This window comes from Pseudonaja textilis, chromosome 2, assembly GCF_049901715.1.
Source record: "Pseudonaja textilis isolate UNSWEBS1 chromosome 2, rPseTex1.2, whole genome shotgun sequence".
NCBI lineage: Eukaryota > Metazoa > Chordata > Lepidosauria > Squamata > Elapidae > Pseudonaja > Pseudonaja textilis.
The window spans coordinates 17,661,893-17,679,084 of record NC_141991.1 but is presented as its reverse complement, the minus strand read 5'-3'; the positions used below and the strand labels follow the sequence as shown (position 1 = coordinate 17,679,084).

The following is a 17,192-nucleotide window of genomic DNA, read 5'->3' as shown; positions in this document are numbered from 1 at the left end:
ATGTCTAATGGAATGAAAAGAAGGACCAGGGAGACATGATATCAGTCTTCCAATATCTCAGGGGCTGCCACAAAGAAGAGGGAGTCAAGCTATTCTCCAAGGCCCCTGAGGGCAGGACAAGGAGCAATGGGGGGAAACTAGTCAAGGAGAGAAGCAACTTAGAAGTAAGGAGAAATTTCCTGACAGTTAGAACAATTAATCAATGGAACAACTTGCCTCCAGAAGTTGTGAATGCTCCAACCCTGGAAGTTTTTAAGGAGAGATTGGACAACCATTTGTCTGAAGTGGTTTAGGGTTTCCTGCCTAAGTAGGGGGTTGGACTAGAAGACCTCCAAGGTGCCTTCCAACTCTTCTCTCTTCTCTTCTCTTCTCTTCTCTTCTCTTCTCTTCTCTTCTCTTCTCTTCTCTCCTCTCCTCTCCTCTCCTCTCCTCTCCTCTCCTCTCCTCTCCCTCCTCTCCTCTCCTCTTCTATTTTATTCTACTCCATTCCATTCCATTCTATTCTATTCTTGTGGCTAGTAAAGGCAAAGAGATACCCAAAAAAGTAATGCAGTGGTTTCCATCCAACACGTGCACAATAAAAACAATGATATATTGCTAAAGGTGTGATTATAGTATACACCAGTTAAAAATTTTTACATCAATATTTTCTTAAATACCCTCTGACAACTCTGAATGCCTGCATTTCTTGGAAATGGTGTGACTTCAATACTGTCCCTGCAGAAGAGAGAAAGTGAAAGGTTCAATCTTCTCTCAGAATTGGCTGTTCCCACAGCTAGGAATTTCCTGAGTACATTTCCTGCAACTGTTCTTCATAAGTTTTAGTCTCCAGGCCTTTCATCATCCTAATGGCTCTTCTTTGCCCTTTTCCCAAAGTCTCAACATGTTTTTTGTAATGTGTCCAAAACTGGATGCAGGATTCCAGGTGTGGTCTGACTGAGGCTTTATAAAGCTATACTAATACTGCAGTGATTCACTTAATAACTCTGGCAAGAAAGGTGGTAAAATGTTGCAAGATTCACTTAACAACTGTCTCACATCGCAAGAGAAAACTGAGGCTCAATTGTGGTCGTAAGTTGAGGACTACCTGTATTTATATACAACATGTACTCATCAATGGTGGGATTCAAACATTTTTACTACTGGTTCTGTGGGTGTGGATTGGTGGGTGTGTCAGGGGAAGGATACTGCAAAATACCCATTCCCTCCCCACCCTGCTAACCTGCTTTCCAGCTCCTTTCTCCTGTGCAGGGCAACCAAAGAAGACCCAGCCAATCAGCTGGGACTCGGGAGGCAGAGAATAGATGGGGGTGGGGCCAGTCAGAGGTGGGATTTGCCGGTTCTCCGAACTATTCAAACTTTCCGCTACCGGTTCTCCAGAACTGGTCAGAACCTGCTGAATACCACCTCTGGTACTCATATTGCAACATCCACCTGATCATGTGATCAAAAATTGGGCGCTTGGCAACTGGCATGTATTTGTGACAGTTGCAATATCCCAGAGTGATGAGATCCCAATTTGTGACCTTCCCAGCTGGCTTTTGAAAAGCAAGGTCAACAGAGGAAGCCAGATTTGCTTACCAACTGCATGGTTTGCTGAACAACCCCAGTGATTCATTTAACAACTGTGGCAAAAAAAGGTCATAAAATGAGGCAAACCTCACTTAGCAACTGCCTTGTGTAGCAATGTAGAAATGTTGGGCTCTATTGTGGTCGTAAGTTGAGGACTACCTTTGTTTTGTCAACTCCCTTAGCTAAAAATGAAATATTTCTCTGCTTTGGTTTTATTCCATATTTTGTTATTTGAGGAGGGTACAAGATGGGGGAGTGGGTTTTTGGCCCTCTGAAAAAAAAAGAGAGAGAGAACTGGCCAGTGGTGGGATTCAAAAAAATTTGCTACTTATTCTGTGGGCGTGGCTTGGTGGGCATGGCAGGTAAAGATTACTGCAAAATCTCCATTCCCACCCCACCCCACTAACCTGCTTTCCAGCTCCATTCTCCTGTGCAGGGCAACCAAAGAAAACCCCACCGATCAGCTGGGACTCGGGAGGCAGAGAATAGATGGGGGCGGGGCCAGTCAGAGGTGGGATTTGTGGGTTCTCCAAACTACGCAAAATTTCCACTACCAGTTCTCCAGAACTGGTCAGAACCAGCTGAATAACACCTCTGAAACTGGCCCTGTAAGCATGGCTTGTATCAGGGGTCCTCAAACTTGGCAAGTTTAAGACTTGCGGACTTCAACTCCCAGAATTCCTCAGCCCGAAAGCTGGATGAGGAATTCTGGGAGTTGAAGTCCAGAAGTCTTTAAGTTGCCAAGTTTGGAGACCACTGGGTTAAATGGATCCGAAAATAGCATTTCTTCAAAGCCAGATAGTTTTTTGTTCACCAGTGCTGTGAACATCTGTGGAAGAGAGAAGGTGTGTGTTTTTTTCATGCTTGGTTGATCCTGTCTGGAGCTGAGCTTCTCTTTCTGCTAGGAATCCTGTAAGATTGACGTCAGTCTCTTCCTTCCTTTGGAAATGTTGCTACTCTCCAAGTTCCCAGGAGATGGAAAAGCTGTAAACATTCATCCGTGGAGAAAGCTCTTTCTTTGTAGCAGAATGGAAATCACACCCTTTCTTGTAAGTGGCAGAATTGCTAGAAATCTCAGAGGATGAAAAGTTCAGTGAAATGGACCTTGTACACAACCTTATGTGGAGATATTTCTGGCCTTTCTCTGTATGCAAATGTGAGTGTATGAGAGGAAGGCGTTTATTTGCTTAGGAAGCAAATTTAATTTCTATATTTCTCCTCTATGTTTGCTCCCCATTGGATGCCAATCTTCCTCTTGCTTGGAAAGGATCAAGAAATCAATCCAACGTATTATTATGATCAAAATTCAGTAAGGCTAACAAGAGGTTAAACAAGGCAGATAAAATGAAAAGAAGGTGTTATACATGAAAGCTGATTGAGTGACTTTGGGCCAATCGCTCTCTCTCAAGTGAACCTACACCACAGGGTTGTCGTGGAGAAAATAGAAGGCCAGGAGTGTTAGATACTGTACATGACATCCTTGGCTTACTGTTATAAGTTGACTTGCCATAGTTCATTTCATGACCATTTGAAATGACAGCAGGCTTTCACACTTACGACTATTGCAGCGTCCCTATGGTCACTTGATCAAAATTCGGATAGCAATAGCAATAGCACTTAAAACTTATATACCCAGTGGTGGGATTCAAATTTTTTTACTACCATTTCTGTGGGCGTAGCTAGGTGGGCATGACTAGGTGGGCATGACCATGTGACTGGGTGGGCATTGCTTTTTTTTGCAGCACCCCTCTCCCGTTTTTTGGGCCTTCTGGTCCTCAGGCAAGCCTCTTGGGGCGTGCGTTTTTGGCTGGGTGGGGTGAGCATCCGGCAGGTGGGGTGAGCGAGCATCGGGGGGGCAGGGCAAGTGAGTGACCGGTGACCAGGTCAGGGGCCTGGCCAGCCAGAAGTTACTACCAGTTGGCGACCCATGCCAAATCCTTGCTACCGGTTCGCCTGAACCAGTGCGAACCAGCTGAATACCGCCACTGTATATACCGCTTTATAGTGCTTTGCAGCCCTCTCTAAGCAGTTTACAGAGTCAGCCTATGGCCCCCAACAATCTGAGTCTTCATTCTACCCACCTCGGAAGGATGGAAGGCTGAGTCAACCTTGAGCCTGGTGAGATTTGAACTGCCAAGTTGCAGGCAGCCAGCAGTCAGCAGAAGTGGCTTGCAGAACTGCACTCTAAACATTGCACCACCGAGGCTCTATGGATGCTTGGCAACTGGCTCATGTTTATGACGGTTGCAATGTCCTGGGGTCATGTGATTCCCCTTTTGCGAACTTCTAACAAGCAAAGTCAACGGGGAAGCCAGATTCACTCAACAACTGTGTTACTAACTTAACAACTGCAGTGATTCACTTAAGAGTGGGGAAGAAAGATCATAAAATGAGGCAAAACTCACTTCACAACGGTCTTGCTTGGCAACAGAACTTTTGGGCCCAATTGTAGTCGTAAATTGAGGACTACCTGTATATTGCCTCATCTAAGCTTGCTGAAATGAATATATTGTGTCTTTTTTCCATTTTCCTACTGATGTATTCTGATGTGTTAAGTCACTGATTCATTCTTCTTACTGTCAGGGAAATTTTCTTAGGTTTTCTTTTTCACGCCCTGGAATGCCACGACATATTTCTTAAAAGTCCATACTCAACACATGAACAAGAAATATATGGGTGCCAGATGGAAATTGCTGAGAAAGGCCAAAGGTGATTTTTTCATAAATGCCTGGCCAAATAGGAGAACAAAGGATAAGATTCAGCAGCCCATCTTATGTGAAAGACACAGACCACTCTTTGGAAGATAGCAATGTCCTCATTTTGGATGGAGAGGACCGCTGGTTTGAAAGAGGGGTCAAAGACACCATCAGGGTCAAAATTGAACAGCCCTCTCAACAGAAGGGGAAGGATAAGGCATCATTTATCTCCAGTCTACAACTAGCCATTACTCCCTTTCCTGAAGGCGGTTGCAGGGGTGGTCAGAAATGGCCACCTCAAAGAAGAACTCAACTGGAAAAGAATGTGCAGGAGGAAGATAAGAAGAGAAAGTTTTGGTTGACCGGGTTAAACTGAAAAAGCAACAACGTAAGGTACCCTGGAATTTGAACTATAAAAAACAACATTGTTCCCAAAGAAGACTTTGAAGTAACGAAGGAGAGAGGGAAGGGAAAGGATTTCGCTTTTCCCCCCCTTCCCTTCCTTATACTGACAGCTAAGAGATTTAAGTAAGAAATTGGAAAAAAATCCACTTTGATATCAATAGGCATTTAAGCTGAAAATAAAATGTCAAAGGGATAATAAAGATTTCTGGATAATCAAAAGCTTTTGAAAACAGGAAAGGAGAGAAAAAGAATAAAAGGGTAGGATCTGGAAGGGAGGAGAATGCCTGGAATTAAAAAAGAACTTACAGCAAAATCTCAACAAGACTTCCAAAAGATACATTCTGACTGAAATATCGCAACAAAAAACCCAGGAAGAGAAAGTCGAAAAAGAAATAAGAAGATATAACTCGGGACTATTTAGATTACTTGATGATTTCTGGATTCTTGGTTATTGTTTTGAATGACTAAATTCAATTGGGTGGTTGTTTAAAACTTTTAAAAATGACTCCACTTTTAGAAGAACTGAAAATGGAACTTAAAAAACAGAAAATATGGAATAGAACACAAAGATGAATATGAAATTGAGTTTGAGTCTGTATGAAGAAGTGATAACCCGGGATCATGCTATTCTCAAAAAAAGATGTTTTATTTGTATTATGTTTTTGTGAAAACCCAAATAAAATTTATATTTAAAAAAAAGAAATGAGTATTTGTGAGACTTGTCATGCCAGTGCAGCCTCTTGGAGCAGGATGCCTTGCAGGGTCCCAAAGACTCATTTCTGGCAGAGTTTGGGGGAGAGAAAGAAAGACTTTTGCTGCTTTCCTTGCATGCAGCCAAAAGCAGAAGAAGAAAGAAGCAGAAACAAGCAGCCCAATGGCCAGGAGGGGCGCGTGGGGCGAGTTGGGCAAGTTCCCCCCTCCGCCCTTTTCCCACTCCCCTCACTATCTCGTGTTGTGCGCAATGCAAGCGGCGCAAGCCTTGTGTTCCCATGGGCCATTTGGGTGGCTCAGCCTTGTGTTCCCGCAAAGCCTGGATTAATTGCTTTGGGGGTGACATTTTTCTGAGGACCACCAAAATTTTCTTGCAGACCACCAGTGGTCCTCGGTGCACTGGTTGGTGACCACTGATCTAGATCAGTGGTCGCCAATCAGCGGGCTGGGAACCCCTGGTGATCCGTGAGAAAATTTTGGTGGTCCGCAGAAAAATGTCACCCTCAAAGCAATCCAGGCTGTGCGGGAACACAAGGCTGCACTGCCCACATGGCCCACCCACCCGCTGGCCCCCGCCCTTTGGCCAAGCACAAACCTTACCTTGAGTAGAGCCAAGGGAGCTGGAACTGGAAGGTAAGACCAATGGCGGGGGAGGGAAATCTGCCCCGGGATGGCTTGCTGACGTTGATGGGAAAGTCGGTCCCATATTCCACAGCTGCAGGAGTCACAAGACTGGCCCTTTGGTCATCTCGGAGCAGCTCCTCCAGTCCATGGCAGGCTGGTGCACCCGGGTGGAGGAGCAGCTGCTCCAGGATGACCAAAGGGCCAGTCCTGTGACTACTGCAGCTCTGGAATATGGGACCAACTTTCCCGCCAACGTCAGTAAGCCACCATCAGTCAAAATTCATATTAGTGGTCTGAGGGATTTAAAATTATGAGTTTGGTGGTCCCTGATGTCCAAAAGGTTGGCGACCCCTGATCTAGATGATGGTTGTCCCAAATGTGCTTTTTCAGGAGGCCTCTGGACTTTCTGGTTTTTCTTTGAAGATGTTTCACTTCTCATCCAAGATGCTTCTTCGGCTCTGACAGAACAAGTTTCTTGGATGAGAAGCTAAATGTCTTCAAAGAAAATCCAGAAAATCCAGAGGCCTCTTGAAAAAGCACCTTTGGGACAACCATCACCTGGATGATTGAGTAGAAAGGTAGTTCTTCACCTATTGCAGTTCGCTTATGAACTTTGTTTGAAGTTACAACGGCAGTGAAAAAAAGTGACTTATGACCATTTTTCATACTTATGACCATTGCAGCATCTCCATGGTCTTGTGACTTACATTTCATAACTGACTTACATTTATGACGGTCTCACCTAATTAAAAAGCGAACGTTTCCCGTGTCTCCCAACTCCTGAGTCACACTGTCCAATAGGGTTGCTGGCTGGTTGCTTGGTTACTCCATTCCTCCTCTTCCCAGCCACCTGTTGAAATGTCCTTGGTTCCCACAGGAAAGCTTTTCATTTTGACTACAAACCCCCAGCTAGCTATTTTTCCCCCTCTCTCCTGTCTTGTGGCAACCCTGGAGCCGCAAAGATGTCCTCAGACAGATTTGCTTCAGGGTTGACCCATGGAGTGTCACTCGTGTCAAGATTTAATAGCTGACCAGCTGCTGTAAGGCTACACCAGGATGATGAACTGAGGATGAGTCAGCAGCATACTGCCGCTTTAAGAAGCTGTCTATATAAAGGAGGCCATGTGAGGGCATCTCTCTCTCTCTCTCTCTCTCTCTCTCTCTCATGTTCTATCTCCATTGCAGTTCTCCGTGTAGAGTTGAAGGTTGATTGCTTGCCTGGTATTTGCCTAACACGTGTATGTATGTATGTATGTATGTATGTATGTATGTATGTATGTAGTATTCTTGTACATAAACAACTGTTAAAAGTCTCTGTGTACTGTGTTTTGCTCCTGGGTTGTATCACAATAGTAGTCACTCTGTAAACACTCTGACATTTACCAGTTCAGCATTAATTCAGAATGAATGTAGATATGGCTTTTGTCAGAACAAATATTTGGTTTACTAAATAAGACATGATCTTCAGGACAGCCTGGTCTTAATCCAATACATTGAAATTTTGAATTCTATCCACTGTTTTGAATTGTATTGTCTTATGAGACCAATGAACTGTGCTTCTCTATCCCAGTCCTTGTCCTTTGGAACAGCATCTCCTAGAGATAAGAATGATATTCTCTCTCCTGGGTTCCAGCAATCACTGTTCTGACCCAGCTTTCACGAGCCCCAAATCAACTGCCGACTCATGAGGAAAAAAAACCCTTTTTATTTAGAAAGGCAGGAATTCACAAAGCTCCAGGTCACACCTCTTAGGGGATTCACAAGACAAAACAGTCTCTGAGTTCCCTCAATTAGCACCTCAATCCCAACACAAAAGGTCCTGACCGACCTGGTTAGTGACAAAGAAATCCTGGCAAGGAATCCGCCGGAAGAAACTGTTCTGGAGCATTAACGGATGTCTCCAACACCCACGCCTCCCACACTCCTCCTCCTTGTATCTCAGCCAGGGAGGGGCTTGTTAACGTCTCCTTTTCCTGAATAGTTGACCCTCAGTCCCGCATTGCTCTCTTCTCTGCACTTCTGTGAGCAGACGTGTCAACTCATAAAATATTGTATTTCTCTGGTCTTTTAGAGTTGCCAACAGAAAGGGATGGGGGTAAGTAGTGCATTCCTTAAATGTTTCCATAGATAATTCCTAGGTGACCGAAGTTTCTGGCTCACAAAATTATAACTGGAGAGCATGATTGATGACTCTTGGCTATGGATGTGTCCCATTGGAGAATATGAATTATGATACACCCAGGTTGGCGTGTTCACTCCTAATAAATCTTCTTAAGCTCTGAAAGATCTGGCTAGAGACTCATGATTTAAATGGGGGTGAATACCGGAGCCCTGACAATACGCTCATCTGGGACAGGCCCCAGCTGTTCTGCCCCCTTGCTCATCTCAGGTCCCAAAAACAGCTGTCTATCCACCTGAGCATGAGTAGATGGGCCCTACTCTGCATCTGGCTTTGAGACCTCCTGCTCCTCAGATCCTTCTGCCAGTTTTGATGGTAACCCAGGTTTTGATGGTAACCCAGGTACCCGCTCCATCTCCTCTGACTCCTCTGACTTGATTGCCATCTCTGCTGGCATTCGAGGAACCACAATAATCACTCCTCCTTGGTTCACCTATGGAACTGCCTGCCATTTGGCTGGGGAAGCAGGAGAAATAAAAGGAGCCAAGAACCCCAAGGAAAACTACACCCCCATTCCTCATTCTGGTATGTACCCAAGGGCTCCTTCCTTTAGGAAGGAAAAAGGCTTACCCACTGACACCAACACCAGCCAGCCAGCCATATCTTGTCAGCAGGCTTCCTTTTCTTAAAATAATTTTATTTTTGTTTTTAATATAATCATTCCATCTTCCCTTGAACAGTGTGTTGTCCGTGTACAAGTATCTTTGTCAAACAATAATCAAAATCACAACATCCTTGGTTAAATTAATATTAATTCTATAATATTCACATAATATTCAACATACTAGTCATAATATTTACTTATCTCTTTTAACGTATCTTCTTTATTTTGTTTCCCTATTTCTAATTTCCATTTTTATTATTTAACCATTGGTAAAATAGATCCCATATCAGATAGTGTTCCGTTTGCTCTTTCTCCTTAATTGCCAGCGTTAATCTATTCATTTATCTGAGAGTTTAGGAGTTTATAGGTTAATGACGACAACTATTTTATTCCTTTACTGCAGGGGTGTCAAACTCATGTGGTCACATTGTCGTCATGTGATGTATCACGAGTTTTCCCTTCGCTAAACCAGGGGTGGGTGTGGCCAACACATGACACATCCGGCCGTGGGCTGTGAATTTGAGACCCCCACTTGACTGGATTCATAGCCCACCATTGACAGTATTTCAAATAAAAATGCAAGTTTAAAGCAAGAAATATAAGTCATAGAATTATAGGTAGTCCTTGATATAACACAGTACTGAAAAAATGTGACTTATGACTATTTTTCACATTTATGACTGTTGCAGCATCCCCATGGTCATGTGATTTACATTCCCATGTTTGCTAATGGACTCATATTTATGATGGTTGTGGAGTCCTGGGGTCATGTGAACAGCTTTTGTGACCTTCCAACAAGCAAAGACAATGGGGAAACTAGATTCACTTAATAACTGTGTGACTAATTTAACAACTGCAGCGATTTGCTTTAACAAATGTGGCAAGAAAAGGAATTTCTCACTTAGCAACATAGGTTTCGGGCTCAATTGTGGTGGTAAGTCGAGGACTACCCACACTGGAGCAGATTCACAGAATGTTGTGCCCCTGTTGGAATCTGATTCTGGGGGGAAGGTTGAGCAGCTAACAGGGAGTGGGAGTGTGGCTCCGGTAGCTGTGGAAGAAACCAGGGAAGGGCAGTCTGGCTGGGCATTCAGAGGAAGACCAAGGGCCACCCCCCTTCATCCTAGGGCATGCAGGGAGGAACGGAGAAGGGAGCAATGTGAGTTACGGGGGAGAAAAGGGCCCTGATTCCCTTCATTAGCTGCAGCTGGGAAAACAGGATTTTAAAAGGGCGTTTGAGCTGGAAGCAAAGCGTGTGTTATCTTTGTTTGTCAAGTCTTATCTGGGTTCTGGCATCCCCTCAACTGTGTGTGTTTCATTATCTTTCGAAGTCTTCAATTCCTTATCCTGCCCTGTCTCGTTAATTGTTGCAGCGTGGCTTGTGTTGGTTTTTATTCATAATTTATATATACTTTGGGTTCGGACTGAATTTCTTCCCTTTAGAAACTGTTCTTGGGGGAGTTTTTTCCTCCAGCTGATGATAACTGGACATTGGGGGCCAAGCTGGAGGAATTAAAAGGACTATCTATTTTTGTGACTTGGTTGCTTTTGTGCCACGCCCCGGCTCATCACACTGAATGGGGGGTGCTCCTTAAACAGAGATCTACTAAGCTAGGCAACAGAAAACGATACAGCCAATTAAAATAACCAGAAGGATTTTGTACAAAAAGCCAGTTGCCCAGAGCAAGGCCAGGATGACAAAACCAATGACAAAGTACCTACGGACGTCCTCGTCATCTAGCATTCCCTTAAGAGTGTAAATATTTCTGGCCAAAGTACTTGGGGTCTCAGAGAAGAATTGCAATTTCTTGATACTTTGCCTGATCTTGGGGCAGTCCAGCAGCCGGTGCTCGGGGTTCTTCGCATCCAGGAACGGACGCATGTGATGAGTGATACTATCGATTTGAGGCTTCAAGGCATCGTAAATGAAGACATACTGGCTTGTCACCCGAACCGCATTTGCCTCCGAATGCAGGGTCCCCACCAGGGTAGAGCAGCGCCTGAGGGCCTCCTGCAGATTCAGAACATCCTTGTGGAAGTCAGTTAGCTGCTTTTTTCGCTTTTCCATCTCTTCAAGATTCTTCTGGGTTGTCTTAATTTTACTCTCTTGATTGTTCAACTGATCCTGAAATTTGGCAACTTGGGCCAGAGCCTTCTGTTCCTTGGCATGATAATCATTTACCATTTCTTGTGCCGCATCGGCCTTTTCCTCAGCCGCCTTCTGAGACATGTGAGCGTCAATAGCCTGAATACCCCCTGATAAAGAGACAAAGACAAAATCAGGGGATGTAACATGTAGCCAACAAGTTTTTCTAACCAAGATCATTCCACGCATGTTTAGATAACAGATAACAGACAATCAGAGTTGGAAGGGACCTTATAGGTCATCTAGTCCAACCCCCCTGCCCAAGCAGGAGACCCCATACCATTTCTGACAAATGGCAGTCCAATCTCTTTGAAAGTCTCAAGGGAAGATGTTCCCTTGGTTGATTGTTTTCACTGTCAGAAAGTTTCTATTTCTAGGTTGAATCTCTCCTTGTTCAGTTTCCATACATTATTCCTTGTCTGGCTTTCAGGTGCTTTGGAAAATAGCTTCACCCCGTCCTCCCTGTGGCAGCCCCTCAAATATTGGAAGACTGCTATCATGTTTCCCCTGGTCCTTCTCTTTACTAGACTAGCCATGCCCAGTTCCTGTAACCGTTCTTCATATATTTTAGTTTCCAGTCCCCTAATCATCCTGGTTGCTCTTTTCTGTACTTTTTCTAGAGTCTCAACATCTTTTTTATAATGTGGAGACCAAACAGGATGCAGTACTTTAGGTGTGGTCTTACTAAGGCTTTATAGAGTGGTATTACTACCTCACTTATATCCCCGTTAATGCAATTTAGGATTGCATTGGCTTTTTTGGCTCCTGCCACACACTGCTGGCTCATATTTAGCTGGTTGTCCATTAAGACTCCAAGATCCCTCTCACAGTTACTGCTATTGAGCCTGGTTTCACCCAGTCTATATGGGTACTTTTGGGTTTTCTTGCCTAAGTGTAGGACTTTACTTTTCTCTACATTGATTTTCATTTGTTAGAAGGGCCCAGTGTTCAAGTCTGTATGATGATGATTTAACTCTTTAACTGTGGCAGCAGCTGAACTACCGTGTCTCAGCTTGGGGACCTTGGACAAATCGCCACAGCCAATTCATTGCAGCCAACTCACCACGGGACAATTCATTGTTGGACAATTTAACACTGTATTAATCGTTTCATTCAGTTACTTGTATTACTGGTGACTATGTTCTGGTTAAAATTATTGTAATTCTTGTATTCCTGGGTTGACTATCTTTATTTTGTTATTGTTGGCCACAGTTGAAATTAATTTAACTTCTATATTTGTTGAATTGTCCTGTTGAGCTGTCCCGTGGCAAGCTGGCCATGGTGTTGAGTTGTCCCAGTCTGGAGAACCAAGAAATTTGGGCCATTTTGGGACGCACCCCCTGACGGCCCCTCCCCCCCTCTCCCCCCCTCTGCCTCCAGAGTCCTAACTGAGCTTCTTCTTTGTGCCCTGCAGAGAACAGAGCGAAGGGTGGGTATTCAGCAGCTTCCCGCCTGACCAGTTTTGGAGAACCAGTAGCTTTGGAAGCTGAACAAAGTCGGCCTGTGTGAATTTGAAGGAGGGAGAGTGTTGCAGGAATTATGCTGATTTCCACTTGCTTTAAGTAGCAAATGAAGCAATGAAAAATAGAGAAACCAGAAGAAGGCAGTAGAAAACTAGAAACTCAGTTTGATGCAGTGGTTAAGGTGGTGGCTTAGCAACCAGGAGGCTGTGAGTTCTAGTCCTGCTTTGTGCATAAAATCTTGCTGGGTGACTTTAAACTAGACATTCTCTCAGCCCAATCCAACTCACAGAGTTGTCGTGGGGAAAATAGGAGGAGGGAGGAGTGTTAGGTGCATTTGCTGCCTTAAATGTTATTTATAAAAATAACAAAGGTGGGATAAAAAGGCCTATAATAAACAAAAATCTAAATGAATGCCTAATGCTTTCTGTGAAATCATAAGCAGAAAGACAAGAAGAGTGAAGTTCCCAAGCAACCAGACAGCACTTTGATTGGACCATACGACTGATTTTTTTGGGAAAGGGGGAAAACTTTTAATTAGGCGAAAACCGCAGGAACCTTTGGAGTTGGTTTTCACCAGCCTGTGCCAATATGATATATCCAATAAACTTGTTCTTTGAGGAAACTGTCTGCCTCAGAGTTCTGCTTGTTATGGGTGTATTACTTGGAACCCTGACATATGGGGTCAGTGTGACTCATTTGAGTCAACTCCACGGAAGCCTAAAAGGTTGCTTTAATGAGAGATCAATCTCTTGTGCTCCTGAGCACCCCAAGGTATTTCTTTCAGCGCATGCTTTTGACATATTTAGGGTGTCATTATTAATACTCACCAATAATAGTTCCCACAACTGGTATCCACATCAACTGAAAGGCCTTATTTTTCCGCATTTCTTGTTCTCTAATTTCGTCCGCTGCGGCTTCTCTATCCCTTTTTGCCTTTTCCTTCATAGCTTTTTGGCGTTCATAATCTTCTCTTTGCAACTCACCACGTCTTTGCAAATCCTTCCGCAGGTTCTGAAAATTGACAAGCTCGTTCTCTTTGGCTTTCTGTTCATCCATGAGTTTTTTCTTTGAGACCATAATCTCAGAAGTCATTGAATCCACATTCCTCAGGTCCCATAGAACCAATTCTTCTGTCTTGCCCAATTCCTCTGTCGCCTTCTTGATGTGCTCCTTTAGATCTATGTAAAAGTCAACATCTTCTTTTGCTAGGTACAGACAATTGACCACAGAGGTTAACTCACATAGTCCTTGGTTGAAATGATGTCTGACTTTTTTTTCAAATGCATCGTCATGGGCACGTCTTCGTACAAGGGCCATACTTTCACTGAATCACAGCGGAGCCTGGTTTGCAGAGGAAAAAAAAAACGAGGAAGATTTTTTTAAAACAAGGTAGGATCTGATTCAAGATATAACTAATGGGTGTGCCTTAGGCTCCAAAAGACCGGTAAAGATTTACCCTGTCCAGTCAAGTCTGACTCCAGGAAATGGTGCTCATCCCCATTTCCTAGCCAAGGGAGCCAACTTTGTCCAAAACCACTTCTGTAGTCAGGTGGCCAGCATGATTATACGCTCAGGCATACAGAATAGCAATAGCAATAGCACTTAGACTAACATACCTCTTCATAGTGCATTACAGCCCTCCCTAAGCGGTTTACAGAGTCAGCCTACTTGCCCTCAACAATCTGGGTCTTCATTTTACCGACTTCAGAAGGACGGAAGGCTGAGTCAACGTTGAGCCTGGTGGGATTCGAACGGCCAAATTGCAGGCAGTTGGCAGAAGTTAGCAGAAGTAGCCTGCATTTTAACCACTGTGCCACCAAGGCTCATTCTGTTATCTTCCCACTGAAGTGGTACCTGTTTATCTACTTGCATTTACATGTTTTCAAACTGCTAAGTTGGCAGAGCTTGGACAAGAATGGAAGCTCACCCCATCACACGTTACTACTTGGGTCTAGAACTGCTGATCTTCCAGTCGACAGCCCAGTGTCTTAACTGCTAGCTCCTGGATGGAAGATATCAACACTGAACTTTCTTGTGGCCTCTGGTACTACTATGTGAGCACCTTAGGCACACTGGTTCAAAGCACTAGACTAGAAATTAGAAGATATTGAGTTCTAGTCCTGCCTTAGGCATAACACTAACTGGATGATCTTAGGCCAGACTTCTCTCTCACCCCAGGAATGAGAAGGCAAGGTCAAGCTGTACAGATAAAACAAAGTATGCCAATAAATGATGCAGGACTTATCAGGATAACTGCCAAGAGTCAAAGCAGCAAAAATTAATGCAAGTAGTCCTTGACCTATGGCAATTCAGCCCAAAATGTATGTTGTTAAGTGAGACATTTAGTGAGTTTTGCCGCATTTTATGATCTCTTCTGCCACAGTCGTTAACTGAATAACAGCAAGTGTAAAATTAATAACATAGATGTGAAGTGAATCATGGCTCACAACTAGGCCTGCTCTACAGAAACTGAATGGTCCTGCTTCACTTTTATACAACATACAAGACAATAAGCTTACCTGATAGCTGTGCTACAAAAGACCCCCCAATATCGGACAAAACTATCTATAGACAAAGAGGAGGCTGATGGCAACTGTTTGGTGGGACAGCCAAAACATCTGTGGCTCCTTACTTACAAATGGCTTTTGCCCTCCTGTTGACCTTTCACGGGGTTCAAAGAGATCTTTCTGGAATGGTTCAGAATCATTTTTGGTTTCTGATTCCCTGAAAAGGTTGCTATCATTCCAGAAATGTTCAATGCTTTCAAGCCAAAGTAATTCATGAACAATTTAAAAGCAGCAACTTCTAAATTCCTTTCTCAAGAACCCTCTCCCTCCTTTTTAAATCCCACTTCTTGCTTTCTGATTTCACCACATAAAAAGTCCCCTTACCCTGTGACTGCTAAGAGACTTAGAGGAGGAACTTTTTCAAGAGCTTGTTGAAAAGCCCAGTTCACTGTATCCATCTCTATCTATGGACACCCTAAAAAGGAAACTTTGAGAAGGTGGATTCGGGCATCAGTTAGGTTCAGTTAAAATTCCAAGATGGTTCCTAACTTCAAAACATTGTGGATCTCTAGCTGAAGGCAAGAGAAGAACATCACAAAAGTATTGGGGTTTTTTTCTCAGACGTCCCTCACTCCTGGTGTCAATTTGAAATTCTACATTCTGCAAGAAAGATGCAACATATTCAGTGGTGATATTTGACTGGTTCTGCCCGGTTCTGGAGACCCGGTAGCGGCAATGAGCAGCAGAGACAGAACCGGTTCTCTCTGCTGCTCTGTGTTGGGGCTCACCCGCCCGGGCTCCCATACTCACTTTTATGGCCAGAATCTGAAGCGCAGCTGCTTTGCGTGGTGCAGAATAGCGAACCGGTAGCAGCCCAGCCCTGAACATATTTACATCTCCTAACCCAGAGATATAGAGGCCATGATTTGTGGAGAACATGAAGGAAAGCCAGGTTCTACACCTAGGCTGGAAAAGTCAAATGTACAAGTACAGATTAGGCGGAAGCTGGCTCAAAAACAGCTAACTGTGAGAGGGACTTGGGAGTGCTAGTGGACCATCCCTTGAATATGGGGCAGCAGCCATGAAAGCTAATATAATCCTTGGTTGTGTAAACAGAGGCATAGAACCAAGATCACATGAAGTATTAGTGCCACTTTAAATTGCATTAACAGAGGGATACAATCAGGATCAAGTGTGGTACTAATACCACTCTATAAAGCCTTAGTCAGACCACACCTGGAATCCTGCACCCAGTTTTGGTCACCACATTACAAAAAAGATGTTTGAGACTTTGGAAAAAGTGCAAAGAAGAGCAACAAAGACGATTAAAGGCCTGGAGATTAAAACATATGAAGAATGATTGCAGGCAGGAACTGGGTATGGCCACTCTAGAGAAAAGAAGGACTAAGGGAGACATGATAGCAGTGTTCCAGTATTTGAGGGGCTGCCACTAAGAAAAAGGGGATCAATTTATTTTCCACAGCATCACAAAACACAAAACAATGGATGGAAACTAATCAAGGAGAGAAGCAACCAGGAACTAAAGAGAAACTTCCTTACCTCCAGAAGTTGTGGGTGATCCATCACTGGAGGTTCTTAAGAAGAGACTGAACAGCCACTTATCTCAAATTGTATAGGGTCTCCTGCTTGAGCAGAGGGTTGGACTAGAAGACCTCCAAGGTCCCTTCCAGCTCTACTCTGTTTGATTGATTTGAGTCTGCAGGAGGATTTTCACACCTAAAATTTCTCCTCCTTAACAAGATAAATAGTTAAGCCTCTCCTTTCTTTGTCACAGGGATTCTTCAGTGGCAGCTAAATAACTGTATTTAGTTGAGATAAATAGATTCTGTTGCCCTCCAGTCACTACTGACTCCTAGTAACTGCCTGGACAAATATTCCTGCAAATTTCTTGACAAGATTTTGGAAGCAGTTTGCCCTCGCCAGCCTTTCCTTTCTAGGACTGAGGGAGAGGGACTGTCCCACGATCACCTAGTTGGCTTCGCATGACTTAAGGTATAACTAAAATCCAGTCTCTCAGTTTCTAGCCTGATGCCTTAATTAACTCAGAGGAATGTCTTAATTAGAACCCGTTGATTTTTAATGAAACAAAGTCTGTTCAGCTAAAACTATCAAGAAAATAAAAACAAACTACCCCAAAAGGAAACATTTTGTGCTCATTTTATAAGCCTGTAAAAGACGGAGAGAAAAATATCCTTACCTTACCGGAGTGTGCTACCGAATGAAAAAAAAATAATACCGTAAATTATTTAGTTTCAGTTTCTAAA

General features: G+C 43.7%; 1 protein-coding gene across 2 annotated transcripts; it reads right to left on the bottom strand.

The window, feature by feature from the left end:
- Positions 1-8,807: 8,807 nt before the first annotated feature.
- Positions 8,808-17,184, bottom strand: LOC113449349 (uncharacterized). 2 transcript variants are annotated; one of them, XM_026720418.2, is made up of 3 exons: positions 17,126-17,184; positions 13,228-13,741; positions 8,808-11,047 (listed from the first exon to the last, which is right to left on the bottom strand). In XM_026720418.2, exons 2-3 carry the CDS (start codon positions 13,715-13,717, stop codon positions 10,398-10,400), a joined length of 1,140 nt encoding a protein of 379 aa, XP_026576203.2. In that variant the 5' UTR covers positions 13,718-13,741; positions 17,126-17,184; the 3' UTR covers positions 8,808-10,397. The 2 variants fall into 2 exon arrangements, with proteins under 2 accessions (XP_026576203.2, XP_087779493.1); XM_087923367.1 differs by lacking the exon at positions 17,126-17,184 and adding an exon at positions 15,292-15,563.
- Between the last annotated feature and the right edge of the window lie 8 nt (positions 17,185-17,192).

Bases quoted from the DNA above. Each gene is read 5' to 3' on its own strand.
- LOC113449349 (XM_026720418.2), bottom strand. From the start codon at position 13,717: ATGGCCCTTGTACGAAGACGTGCCCATGACGATGCATTTGAAAAAAAA. The intron at 11,048-13,227 runs GTGAGTATTAAT...TCTCTTTATCAG, and splicing joins AGTTGTGGGAACTATTATTG to GGGGTATTCAGGCTATTGAC.